Raw genomic sequence first — 13262 nt, 5'->3', positions numbered from 1 at the left:
TAAGCTGCGAATTGGGTAGGATTGATTGGGGAATGTCACTCAAAGTGTTGACGGTGGATAGGCAATGGCAAACATTCAAAGACCGCATGGATGAACTACAGAAGTTGTTCATCCCAGTTTGTGATAAGAATAAAACTAAAAGGGTGACTCAACCGTGGCTAACAAGGGAAATTAGGGATAGCATAAGATCCAAGGAGAGGGCATATAAATTGGCCAGAAAAAGCAGTAAGCCTGAGGATTGGGAGCAGTTTAGGATTCAACAAAGGAGGACAAAGGGATTAATTAAGAAGGGGAAAATAGAATATGAAAGTAAGCTCGCAGGGAACATAAAAACTGACTGTAAGAGCTTTTATAGATATGTGAAGAGAAAAGGATTAGTGAAATCAAGTGTAGGTCCCTTGCAGTCAGAAGCAGGGGAAGTTATAATGGGGAACAAAGAAATGGCAGACCAATTAAATGCATATTTTGGTTCTGTCTTCACATAGGAGGACACAAATAACCTCCCAGAGATGTTGGAGAGCATAGGGTCTGATGAGAGGGAGGAACTGAAAGAAATCAGTATTTGTAGGGAAATGGTGTTGGGGAAATTGATGGGATTGAAGGCCGATAAATCCCCAGAGCCTGATAATCTGCATCCTAGGGTACTTAAGGAAGTGGCCCTAGAAATAGTAGATACATTGCTGATCATCTTCCAAAATTCGCTGGAATCTGGAACTGTACCCATGGATTGGAGGGTAGCTAATGTTACCCCACTATTCAAAAAGGGTGGTAGAGAGAAAGCGGGGAATTACAGACCGGTAAGCCTGACATCGGTAGTGGGGAAAATGCAGGAGTCCATTATAAAGGATGTAATTACTGAGCACTTGGAAAACAGTGACAGGATCGGACAAAGTCAACATGGATTTACAAAAGGTAAATCGTGCTTGACTAATCTACTGGAATTTTTTGAGGATGTAACTGGGAAAATAGATAAGGGAGAACCAGTAGATGTGGTGTATTTGGACTTTCAAAAGGCTTTCGATAAGGTCCCACATAAGAGATTAACGTGTAAAGTTAAGGCACATGGGATTGCGGGCAAGCTATTGACTTGGATAGAGAACTGGTTGGCGGACAGAAAGCAGAGAGTAGGAATTAACGGGTCTTTTTCCGAGTGGCAGGCAGTGACTAGTGGGGTACCGCAGGGATCGGTCCTTGGACCCCAGCTATTCACAATATACATTAATGATCTAGATAAGGGAACTAGATGTAATATCTCCAAGTTTGCAGACGACACAAAGCTGGGTGGGTGTGTGTGCTGCGAGGAGGATACCGAGAAACTCCAGGATGATTTGGACAGGTTGGGTGATTGGGCAGAAGCGTGGCAGATGCAATATAGCGTGGATAAATGTGAGGTTATCCACTTTGGTGTCAAAAACAGAAAGGCAGACTATTATCTGAATGGCAATAGATTGGGAGAAGGGGAAGTGCAACGAGACCTGGGTGTCCTTGTGCACCAGTCGCTGAAGGTAAGCATACAGGTGCAGCAGGCGGTGAAGAATGCAAATGGTATGTTGGCCTTCATAGCAAAAGGGTTTGAGTACAGGAGCAAGGATGTCCTGCTGCAGTTGTACAGGGCCTTGCTGAGACCACACCTTGAGTACTGTGTGCAGTTTTGGTCACCTTATCTGAGGAAGGATGTTCTTGCCATGGAAGGAGTTCAGTGAAGATTCACAAGGCTGATCCCTGGGATGGCAGGAATGACGTATGAGGAGAGATTGGGTCGATTGGGCTTATACTCGCTGGAGTTTAGAAGAATGAGAGGGGATCTCATCGAAACTTATAAAATTCTGACAGGTCTGGACAAACTAGATGCAGGTAGAATGTTCCCGATGGTCGGAGAGTCCAGAACCAGGGGTCATAATCTAAGGATAAGGGGTAAGCCATTTAGGACAGAGATGAGGAAGAATTTCTTCACCCAGAGAGTGGTGAACCTGTGGAATTCTCTACCACAGAAGGCGGTTGAGGCCAAGTCTTTAAATATATTCAAGAAGGAGTTAGATATATTTCTTAGAGCTAAAGGTATCAAGGGATATGGGGAGAAGGCAGGTACGGGGTACTGAGTTTGGATGATCAGCCATGATCTCATCGAATGGTGGAGCAGGCTCGAGGGGCCGAATGGCCTACTCCTGCTCCTATCTTCTATGTTTCTATGTTTCTATGACCAGTTACAACTATCGAGGAATTTTGCTGGAGCTCTTTCCTAGAGGTTTTATGAAGAGTTTCAATGGGGTCGACAGATGTTTCCACTTGTGGGGAAAGAACTAGGAGTTTGTGTAGTTTAGCTGTGACCTCTGCAAATAATTGCTGTTTATAAAATGCAATTTTGTTTTCAAGAATCGTTCAATGATTTTTTTTTGAAGGGGCACGGTTAAAGAAGAGTTCAAGAAGTAGAAATATGATTAATTCCTGAGTTAGGACATTCAACATTCCTACATTACAACAGCGACTACACTTCAAAACTACTTCATTGGCTGTAAGGTGCTTTGGGACATCCTGAGATCGTGAAAGGCGCTGTAGAATGATAGCTTCACTAGGCTGGTACCTCATTCTCCGGTATTCCTGGTGCTGCTCCTGGCTCACTCTTCTACACTTGCATTGAAGCAGGGTTATTTTCCTGGCTTGTTGGTGATCAAGCAGTGAGGGCCACCAGGTTACATATTGTGGTGGGATACAATTCTGCTGCTGCTGATGGTCCGCAGCACCTCATGATGTTTGGACTACTAGACCTGTCCTTAGTCTGTCTCCCTTAGCCTGGTGGTAGTGCCACACTACACGATGGAGAGTGGTGCAGCCATTATATATCAGCCTACATTAGACGGTCAAATCCTGCAGGGAGGCTCCAGGCCACAACTTCTGACACTAGAGCAGAGAAAGTGAGTGCAATGGGCCCGAGGGTCAGTTGCTAAGATGTTATTTGGAGCAGGAATGGAAGACTGACCCTTGGGAACCAGCGGAGACAGGCTGACAGACGGACCGTTTGCCTGCCTGCCTCTCTTCCGCGGCTATGTTCGCGCCCGGGTGGCGCTGCAGATGGGGCACGCGGTGTCCGCCGGCACGCTTGAGGCCTTCCGCGACCGGTGGGCGCCGCGGGGACTGGAGTGCATCATCACCCCGGCCAACGCAATTTTAACTTAATTTGTTCAGTTTTATTTTAAATGTTATTAATTTACAATCAATTTGTTTAATGAAAAAGAGTGACAGGCTGACAGATACAGCGTATCAAGAATGCAAACTACCTCCCCGAGTAACCCGTGGGAACAGGAACCCGCCACACTGGGATTGGCTCCAATTCCTGCCGCACTCGGAGCCCGGCCATAAAGCGGCTTGGTGTGGGAGGAGATTATTATTCTACTTGCAGCAACCAAGATGGGCCATTGGACGGTTGGCTGCTCTCTCTGCCTCTTCGCTGGGCTCTCCTTACTCCGAGCCCAGCCACTGCTTCTCGGCGATGATGTTTGTCCGACAGACCCAGGCTGGAGATTTGAGTGCGGCCACCCAGACATTAGCAGCACCGACTGCATCAGCCAGGGTTGCTGCTTTGACCCGCGGGGCTCGAATGTCCATCCCTGCTTCTACAGTCTGAGGAACAGCCCAGGTAACAAAGCGCTCCTCGACCCGATTCTAGAGGGAATACTTGTGGGGATGGGGGAGGAATCCAACTTGTAGACCAGGACATGATCCACGGACTTGTTGCTGTCTCATTCTGTGTAATGGGGCAGGGTGGACATGTCTGTTGACCGAACTCCTCCCGTGGAGTCCTGAGTGTAGCTGCTTCCCCTTGGTGTATGGTATTGTAATTAACTAAATAGAACATCAAGGTGTATGGCTGTTCCTCCCGCCATCATATTGAAGGCAGGTGTCAATAGTTGAGGTTCGGGGTATTGGAAGGAATTAGCTCGGTTTGTGAATACTTGCTGGAATGAGGAAATGGTGTCCAGTTTGATTCAGTTGAAGTCAAGTAACCTGCTGCTGAAATTGTATAATGAGTGACCCTATTGCTCTGCGAAGGTGTTGATTCTGTCGATCAGGTGGTTATTGGGCATTATTAATGGTACATGTCTGGTCTACAATGGCAGTAAATCTCAAACCTGTGCTTCATCTAATGGTGGTAGGGTGGAGCAAGTTTGGCCTTGACGGTTGATCCACCTGGTGAAGGAACATTGGTGGTAAAATTGGCCTTTCAGTAGAATTGGTAATGTGTTGAGTCTGCAGGATCTCTTCTACAGGTTGGTTGGTCAAGCTGTTACTGGATTAGTAGTTGTTGAGAACATGGAATCTTCTGTAGGCTACAATTTATATTTATGAATTCTCTCATTGAATAGCCAGTCACACCCACAGTAGTGGAAAGGTAACTGCTGTTGCAAGGAAGGTTTTTTGATGGTAAATATCTGCCACACCTGATGCATGTGTTTGGGTTGTTGCTTATAAATATTGGTGGCCTGCAGTAGACCTTTGGACTCCAATGTTTTGATTTCCATGTGGTTTGGAGTTTGCTGCTGATTGGTACAAAGTAGCTCCCACCTTATGATGTTCTCTTGAATGGTGGTAGCAAAAAAAAATCACTATCCAGTCCAGAGCTTCCAATGCAATAGCATGGATATCTTGTAGGCTGCCTGAGAATTTCATCTGAGGGCAATGCTCAATGTTGTGATCCAGGGTCTAATTAGGAGCTCCACAGTCGCATGATGGGCATGCTTTAATCTTCCACCTATGCAGATGGTGGCAGCATCTACCATGACTGGTTCTGAGGCAGTTGATTGTCCTAGTTTGATCCTTCAGGCTGTACTATGAAGTCCTCTATGGAATCCATTTGGAATGTTGCATTTCACCATCTGTCAAGACTGAAGGGTTTTGGCAAGTGTCCAAAATTGCTTTCTAGATTTGAGATGGGTTGGCCTAGATCGGCATGTCTCTTCTGGTGTAGCGGTAGTTGCATCTGAGACTGCATATTCACAGCGTAAGTGTGGTGACCAATTACCTGATTGTCATTAAAAAAAACATCTGGTTCACTAATTTCCTTTTTTGGGGAAGGAAATCTGCTGTCTTTGCCTGGACTGGCCTATGAGTCCAGACCCACAGCAATGTGGTTGACTCTTAGCAGCTCTCTGAAATGGCCCAGCAAGCCACTGAGTTGTACCAAACCACTGACTGTCACTGGGAACCTTCCCCCACATGGAAGGCAGCTCACCACCACCTTTTTATGGGGCAATAAATCCCAGCCTTGCCAGTGACCCCCACATCCTGTGAATTAATAATAAAACAATAACTCAATCTGAAATCACTGCTAGCCATGGGTCAAGTGATATGCAGTTGGGATATAGATCAGTCATGATCTCATTGAATGGTGGCACCGGCCTGAGGGGCAGACTGGCCGAGACCTGTTCCCAGCTAATATAAATGCATCCTTGCTCACTCCACTGTCAAACTAAATGGTTGTGCTTCTACTTGGATTCTAGTCCTGTTCCTGCTGTGAGCTGGTCTGTGGCTTTTGAGACTCTGTCCCTCAAGTCTCTGGTCTGAGACCTCTGATTTCTCCACGAATGAGCAGTGGAATTGAATTGTAATTCTCTTGCAGTGTGCACAGCGGATGGTCAGTTCATCATAGTGATCTCCAAGACCCTGACCCTTCCTGCCCTCAACCTGTCATCTCTGTATGTGAAAGATGGACAAGAAGCAGAGTGCAGGCCTAAACTAACCACTGCCCAGCTTGCGACCTTCCGCTTCCCGATTACCTCTTGTGGCTCGACCAAGCGGGTGAGTATTAATGGGCCGAGCATTCTCCACCTGAATGAACCAGCTCCCTATTAACCAGTGTCCTCATTGCAGGAGGAGAATGGAACCTTGGTGTATGAAACGGATGTGTTGGGTAAGAGGATGATTCTGACTGGGAAACTGGGCTCAATAACCCGAGACAGCACCTTCAGGTAGGAGGATGGTGGGGAGATGTTGGGGTTGGAGGGATGTGTTGCTGGATGAAGCTCCACCTGCTATTGTCTCTCTGCAGCCTGCATGTCCAGTGCAAGTACAAGGGGAGGAAAGAGACTGGCTTACAAATCAATGCCACGGTTTACACGGCTCCTCCACCACCTCCAGCTTCTGATGATGGGATTCTGAAACTGGAACTGAGAATTGCAAAAGGTACAACGGCCCTGGGTAATGGTGACAGAAGCACTGGGAATGTGTCGATGCAGGGAGTTACTGATTCTTCTGTCTGCCTTTCAGGTGGTAACTACAGATCCTGGTATGTGGATAGTGACTACCCCATTCAGAGTATCCTTCAGGACCCGGTGTTTGTGGAGGTTCGTGTCCAGGACCGCACGGACCCAATGATTGTCCTGAGGTTGCATGACTGCTGGGCGACTCCTGTCCCAGCCCCAAACTTCGAGGTGCAATGGAGTTTACTGGTGGATGGGTAAGGAAAAGTTGAATGGAAGGGCTAATGGTTATAGAAAATGATGATGGGCAGGGAAAGATCAACTGTTCAATCAAGCCTGCCCCACACTGACACTAGCATTGTGACTAGACCGTTCCTACTCATCTGAATAACCACGCAATCTCCTGGGAGAGACAGAAAACCCAGGACCAATGAGAGGGAGGTGGGTGGGGGAATACTGATTCCTCTGATTGCATCAGGTGATTGCATCCAGTCCTGGAGATCACATGGGCCACACTCTGCCAAATGTTAATTGTGAAGACACTTGCCTTCTATGTGATCGGAGCTCTGCTTCTGGCCAAGGACCAGTCCAGCTCTCCCCTGGTAGGTAGGCAGCAAATTGGAACCAACCCTTTGTCTGTGTTCTAGTCACTTGCTACTGTCTAGCCGGGGGGGGGGGGTAGGAAGTAGAACCACCCAACATTAGTCTATTCCTACTCTTGCCCAAACACCTCCCCATGTCCTCGTATGTCAAACTAATAATCTCAGCAAGGATGCTATACAGCCCTTTATAGATCTCCATCAGGCCACCTCTAATTCTATGCTGGTCAAGGATAAATAGACACCGCTCAATGTGTCTGAGTAGCTAAGGTGCTTGTAGCTAGGATTCATTCTTGTAGTTCCTCAGTACCTTCTCCCATGGAAGCAGAGGGTAGTGGTTGATGTGTTTTTTTGTGACTGGAAGGCTGGTTCCAGTGGAGTTCTGCAGGGCTCAATACTAGGTCCCTTGCTTTGTGTGGTGTATATATCAACAATCTTGACTTGAATATAGGGGGGTATGATTAACAAGTTTACAGATGGTACTAAAATCTGCTGTGTGGTTGATACTGAAGGAAGCTGTAAACTGCAGGAAGATATCAATAAATTGGTCAAGTGGGCAGAATAGTGGCAAATGGAATACAACCTGGAGATGTGAGGTAATGCATTTGGGGAGGGCAACAAGGAAAGGGAATACACATTAAATGGTAGGACACGAGTAGTGTAGAGGAACAAAGGAACCTTGGCGTGCATGTCCACAGATCCCTGAAGGTAGCAGGCCAAGTAGATAAGGTGATTAAGAAAGCATATGTAATGCTTGCCTTTATTAGCTGTGGGATAGAAAACAAGAGCAGGGGGGTTATGCTTCAACTGCATGAAACACTAGTTAGGCCTCAGCTGGAGTACTGTGTGCAGTTCTGGTCACCACATTACAGGAAAGATGTGATTGCACTAGAGGGTACAGAAGAGATTTACAAGGATGTTGCTGGGAGTAGAGAATCTTAGCTATGAGGAAAGACTGGATAGGCTGGGTTTGTTTTCCTTGGAACATAGGAGGCTGAGGAGACCTTATTGAGGTGGGTAAAATTGGGGGGCCTAGATCAAGTGGATAGAAAGGTCCTATTTCCCTTGGCAGAGGGCTCAAGAACCAGGGGGCACAGATTTAAAGTAATTGGTGGAAGGTTTAGAAGTGGGTCATGTGATTAGGCTGGATAGCTTTGTTGGCCGGTGTGGACGCTGTAGTGTATGTACTTTGCAGAAGGACCTATATTCTGCAGCCCCTGTATACTGCAGTACCAGTAGTGACCACCCCTGTATATAAGCCTGTGTAGTAACATTTGCATAGTAGTTCCAGGTTGCCTCCATTCAGTAAAGACCTGTTATAACCAACTCCTGCAGTCCGTGTCTCAATTATACACGGACATAATAGACGCGATGGGCCAAAATGGCCTCCTTCCGTGCTGTAACTTTCTATGATTCTATGAGGGGACCAAAACTAGGTGTAGTACAATTGATGCAGTCTATCCAATGACATGCATAGTGACTGAATGTTGTCCTTTGATTTGTATTGAATAGTTCTATGAATACAATCCAATACCCTGTTGGCTTTAGCTAAGTTTCTCTACATGGGTCAAGAGAAAATGTTCAGGATCATTCAGTATTGTTCCACTAATGCAGCAGTTACTATTGCACTAACAAAGCTGAACGTGACCCTAGCTTTAGGAGTAATGGGGTGAACTAATTGGTACATTGTAGATGGCTACTTTCTCATCGAAGGAATGGCTTGCACTCTAACCCTTGCAACCAATGAATGAAAATCCCTTTTTTTTTTTATTGGATCAGTTTATTTTCCTGCTCCCACTGACTGACCCTCCTGTTGCAGGTGCCCCTATGAGGGTGATGACTACCAGACCCTCCTACACCCAGTGGATGTGTTTTCTGGCCTGCAGTTCCCAACCCATCACAAGCGGTTTGAAGTGAAGACTTTTGTTTTCCTGGATGGAGATTCTGCCCAGCCCCTCACTGGACAGGTAACCAAACAGGAGTCTGAGCCAATGAAATCCTTTACTGGCTCCTTGTATAATAGCCTGGTTCATCTGTCTGCATGAAGCTCGCTGTAAACTCCTTTCTGTTCTAGGTTTACTTGCACTGCAGTGCTGAGGTGTGCTCCCCCTCTGCTCAGGATGACTGTACATCCAAATGTGGCCGAAGTGAGTCTTTGATTTAATCTCTTGCTGATTTTGTTCTGATGCAGAATTAGTTTCTAGTCAAAGCAAAAATAATTTGCTGGTGTTACAGTAATATCTGGCCAGTTCCCAGTTCCCTACAACGAGAGGTTTATCACTCTCTCCCTTCCCATTGAGAGCAGGTTTGTTCATATTGGAAGGACCCTTATCTATAAATGGGAGCCAGAACTCTTAACCAGAATCTCCAGGGCCTGACTGCAATCGTCAGAACATAAGAAATAGGAGCAGGAGTTGGCCGTTTGGCCCCTCGAGCCTGCTCCGCCATTCAATAAGATCATATCTGATGACCTCAACGCCCCTTTCCTGCCTGCTCCCCATAACCTTTGACTTCTCTGCAGCTCAAATATGTATATCTCTGCCTTGGATATCTTCAATGACTCTGCCTCCACAGCTCTGGGGTAGAGAATTCCAAAGTTTCACGACCCCCTGAGAAGAACTTCCTCCTCATCTTTTCAAATAGGCGACCCCTTATCCTGAAACTGTGCCTCCCCCCAGTTCTAGATTCCACCCTGAAGGAAACATCCTCCCTGCATCTACACTTGAGCCTCCTCAGAATCTTATGTTTCATCTAAATTCCAATGAGTATAGGCTCAACCCTGCTTCATAAGACAACCCCTTCATCTCAGGAATTAATCTAGTGAACGTTCTCTGGACTGCCTCCAATGCAAATATATCCCCCCTTTTTTAAATAAGGAAACCAAAACTACGCAGTACTCCAGGTGTGGTGTCACCAGTGCCCTGTACAGTTGTAGCAAGCCCTCCCCACTTTTATACTCCCATCACCCCTTGCAATAAAGGCCAACATTCATTTGCCTTTCTAATTACTTGCTGTACCTGCATGCTAACTTTTTGTGTTTGATGTACAAGGACTCCCAGATCCATCTGTACTGCAGCATTAGACAGTCTCTATATTTATATATATTTTTTTAAATTTGCTTTAAAATTTCCAACCAGTGGATAACCTCAGTTTCCCACATTATACTCCAGCTGCCAAATTTTTGCCCACTCACCCTATCCATATCCCTCTGCAGACATTTTATGTCCTCACAATTTGCTTTCCCACTTATCTTTATCATTAGCAAATTTGGCTACATTACACTCCCTTCATCCAAGTCATTAAAATAGATTGTAAATAGTTAAGGCCCCAGCACTGATCTCTGGCACCCCACTAGTTAGTTTGCCAACTGGAAAATGACCCATTTATCCTGACTTTGTTTTCTGTTAGTTAGCCAATCTTCTATCCATGCTAATATATTACCCCCAACCCATTGAGCTCTTATCTTGTGCAGTAATCTTTTATGTGACACCTTATCAAAGACCTTTTTTGGAAATCCAAATACACTACATCTACTGGTTCCCCTTTATCCACCCAGCTTGTTACATCCTCCAAGAACTGTAGTAAATTTGTCAAACATGATTTCCCTTTCATACAATTAAGCAGAGTCAACATGGCTTTATGATCTAAATGTCCTGCTATTACTTCCTTAATAATGGATTCCAGCATTTACCCAATGACCGGCTAACTGGCCTATAGTTTCCTGCTTTTTGCCTCCCTCCTTTCTTCATTTGTTACATTTGCAGTTCTCCGACTGCTCCAGAATCCAGGGAATTTTGGTAGATTACAGCCAACACATCTGCTATCTCTGCAGCCACTTCTTTTAGACCCTAGGATGCAGGCCATCAGGTCCAGGGGACTTGTCAGCCTTTAGTCCCATTAGTTTGCCTAGTACTTTATATCTCTAGTGATAGTCATTGTTAAGTTCTTCCCTCACAAAAGCCCCTTGATTGATTATCAATTATTATTGGGATGCTTTTGTTGTCTTCTACTGTGGAAACTGATATGAAATATTTGCTCAAAGTCTCTGCCATTTCCCTGTTTTCCATTATTAATTCCCCAGCTCCAACATTTACTTAGCTACTCTCTTCCCTTTATGTATCTGTAGAAGCTCTTGCTGTCTCTTTATATTTTTTGCTAGTTTACACATCATCTATTTAGTCATCCTTTGCTGGTTTCTAAGGCCTACCACTAATCTTCACAACATTGTATGCCTTTTCAATCAATTAGATGCCTTCCTTAGTTAGCCACAGATGGTTCATCCTTCTGTCTTTCTTTCTCACTGGAATAAACGGAGCGTTATGAAATGGCTGCCACTGCTTATCTACTGTCTTACCCTTTAATCTATTTTCCCAGTCTACTTTAGCCAACTCTATCTTCATACCTTTGTAATTGCCTTTATTTAAGTTTAGGACACTAGTTTCAGACCCAAATGTCTTGCCCTAAAACTTCTCATACTATGATCACTGTTCCCTAGGGGATCATTAATCCTGTCTCATACACATTACCAGATCTAAAATAGCCACCTCCCTAGTTGGTTCCACAACGTTTTGTTCTAAGAAACCATCCTGAATACAATCTATGAACTCTTCCTCAAGGATACCCTTGCCAATTTGATTTGTCCAATCTACATGAAGATTAAAATCACCTATGATTATCACAGTACCTTTCTTACAAGCCCCTATTATTTCTTGATTTATACTCTCTCTGTCGCTCCTACAGTGTAGCTACTGCGGGGGGACCTATAGACTACTCCCACCGGTGACTTCTTTCCTGTACTATTTCTTATCTCCACCCAAACTGATTCTACATCCTGCTCTTCTGAGCCATATCATTTCTCACCACTGCACTGATCTCATCCTTTATTAACAGAGCTACCCCACCTCTTCTTCCTTTCTGCCTATCTTCTGAAATGTCAAATACCCCATAATATTCAGTTCCCAGCTTTGGTCACCTTGCAACCATGTCTCTAATGACTATCAGATCATGGCCATTTATTTCTCTTTTTGCCATCAACTCCTCTATCTTGTTACGAATGCTGCATGCGTTCAGATAGAGCTTTTAATTTTCCCTTTACCATTTTTACCCACTCTGAAACTATTTGCCGGTGCATGCTTATGTTTGTACGCTCTGTCTCCTGTCACACTCTGGTTATCGGTTCTCCTATTGCTACCCTGCACTATTGCCTTCTCCTCCTTTCTGTCTTTCTAAATTCCCCTTCGCCTCAATCCCCCCTCCCACTAATAGTCTCAGTCTAGGTAGTGTCTAGCTGTTTGCCCATCATTGCAAACATTGAACTGGAAGTGCAGATGGTGTAACGTGGGTTGGTCTCTGGCTATATAGCAGGTAAAGTGTGATCTCCAGTGTCTAGTCAGGAGTTTTCTTCTTGGAGATGATACATGGGTGGGTCAGGACAAAACTGTCTGCTAACAATGTCTCATTTCCCAATAGAGAGACGCAGGAGTACAGGTGACCATGAGGGAACATTGGTGAGTGCTCCTGGTCCCATCATATTCCTGGAAGGTGAGAGTCATCTGTCTAAGAAGCTGCTTGAAGAGAATGGTAAGTGGAGGTTCTTCAATAGGCCACTGTGAACCCTTCCAAATATAACACCTTGTGTCTCCCAATAGATGCTGCTGGGTCTCCTTCTCGGTTTCTGCGTGGAGCAGCCATTGGCTTCATGGTGGTGGCTCTGTCCCTGTTGGTGGTGATGGCTGCAGTGTACAGGATGAAGAAACCAAGAGCTCTCTCTTCCCAATGTAGTGAGATTGAACTGTAGACCTGAACAAATAAACCAGCTGGACAGATGTGTGCCTTTTGGGTGTTGATGTGAATCATGAAATGGCTATTAGGAAGTCCTAGGTACACTAGTAGTAAACATTAAATCCCACTGACTGGAGGGACAAGGTGTAAACTGAGCAAAGCTTTACCGTCAGACATGGTAACTATCTAATCCAGCACTCCTTGTGTCTAGTTGAGGTTGGGGGGGGCCCCCCTGCCCCCACAAGAAAAAGCAAAGCCCTGGCTTTTGTCAGCTGACAAGGTGGGGGGGTCATTGGGAAATCCTTTTGCTCTAAAGAATGACCTGATTACAATGTGCATTAGTACTTACAGTAATATTGTCTTAGGCTGCCCTGCATTCAACTTCTAACCAGTTTTTTCTTTATTGAGGATTAGACCTTGGGTTGACTTAGATCCTGGGAAAGAATGTGTGGGTAACTTGGTTTGTTCTATGCAAAAGCAGGAGTGTGGCACATGATCAAGATGTCTTAAATTAAGAAACCACCAAGGCTGCTGCAGTGGTGCCTGAGAACCTTCACCTATCTCGTCTACAAGGGTCATACTTTTTATTTCTCTCCTGCTCCCTCCTTCCCTGCAGCTGCCTGTTTGCCATGTGCCTATGATGGACTGCAGGCTGAGTGCTTTTGTGTAGTGTGCTATTGTTTGGCAT

The 13262-nt window shown here is 45.3% G+C and overlaps 1 protein-coding gene across 1 annotated transcript; it reads left to right on the top strand.

The window, feature by feature from the left end:
- The first annotated feature begins 3376 nt into the window (after positions 1–3376).
- On the top strand, positions 3377–12618 carry LOC147120771 (zona pellucida sperm-binding protein 4-like). The gene is made up of 9 exons (XM_085978399.1): positions 3377–3634; positions 5615–5793; positions 5866–5963; positions 6044–6177; positions 6262–6451; positions 8613–8760; positions 8868–8940; positions 12263–12373; positions 12442–12618. Exons 1-9 carry the CDS (start codon positions 3406–3408, stop codon positions 12588–12590), a joined length of 1311 nt encoding a protein of 436 aa, XP_085834525.1. The 5' UTR covers positions 3377–3405; the 3' UTR covers positions 12591–12618.
- Positions 12619–13262: the final 644 nt, after the last annotated feature.

Source organism: Somniosus microcephalus, chromosome 3, assembly GCF_052327205.1.
Source record: "Somniosus microcephalus isolate GS21.2 chromosome 3, FLI_Smic_1.0, whole genome shotgun sequence".
NCBI classification, from domain to species: Eukaryota; Metazoa; Chordata; class Chondrichthyes; order Squaliformes; family Somniosidae; genus Somniosus; species Somniosus microcephalus.
The sequence above is the reverse complement of the archived record's forward strand: the minus strand, read 5'-3'. Positions and strand labels throughout refer to the sequence as shown.

What these genes read in the sequence shown, in the direction of transcription:
- LOC147120771 (XM_085978399.1), top strand. Translation starts at nt 3,406, where the DNA reads ATGGGCCATTGGACGGTTGGCTGCTCTCTCTGCCTCTTCGCTGGGCTC. An exon ending in GGAACTGAGAATTGCAAAAG is followed by an intron (nt 6,178 to 6,261) that starts GTACAACGGCCC and finishes TCTGCCTTTCAG; the next exon opens with GTGGTAACTACAGATCCTGG. An exon ending in GAAGCTGCTTGAAGAGAATG is followed by an intron (nt 12,374 to 12,441) that starts GTAAGTGGAGGT and finishes GTCTCCCAATAG; the next exon opens with ATGCTGCTGGGTCTCCTTCT.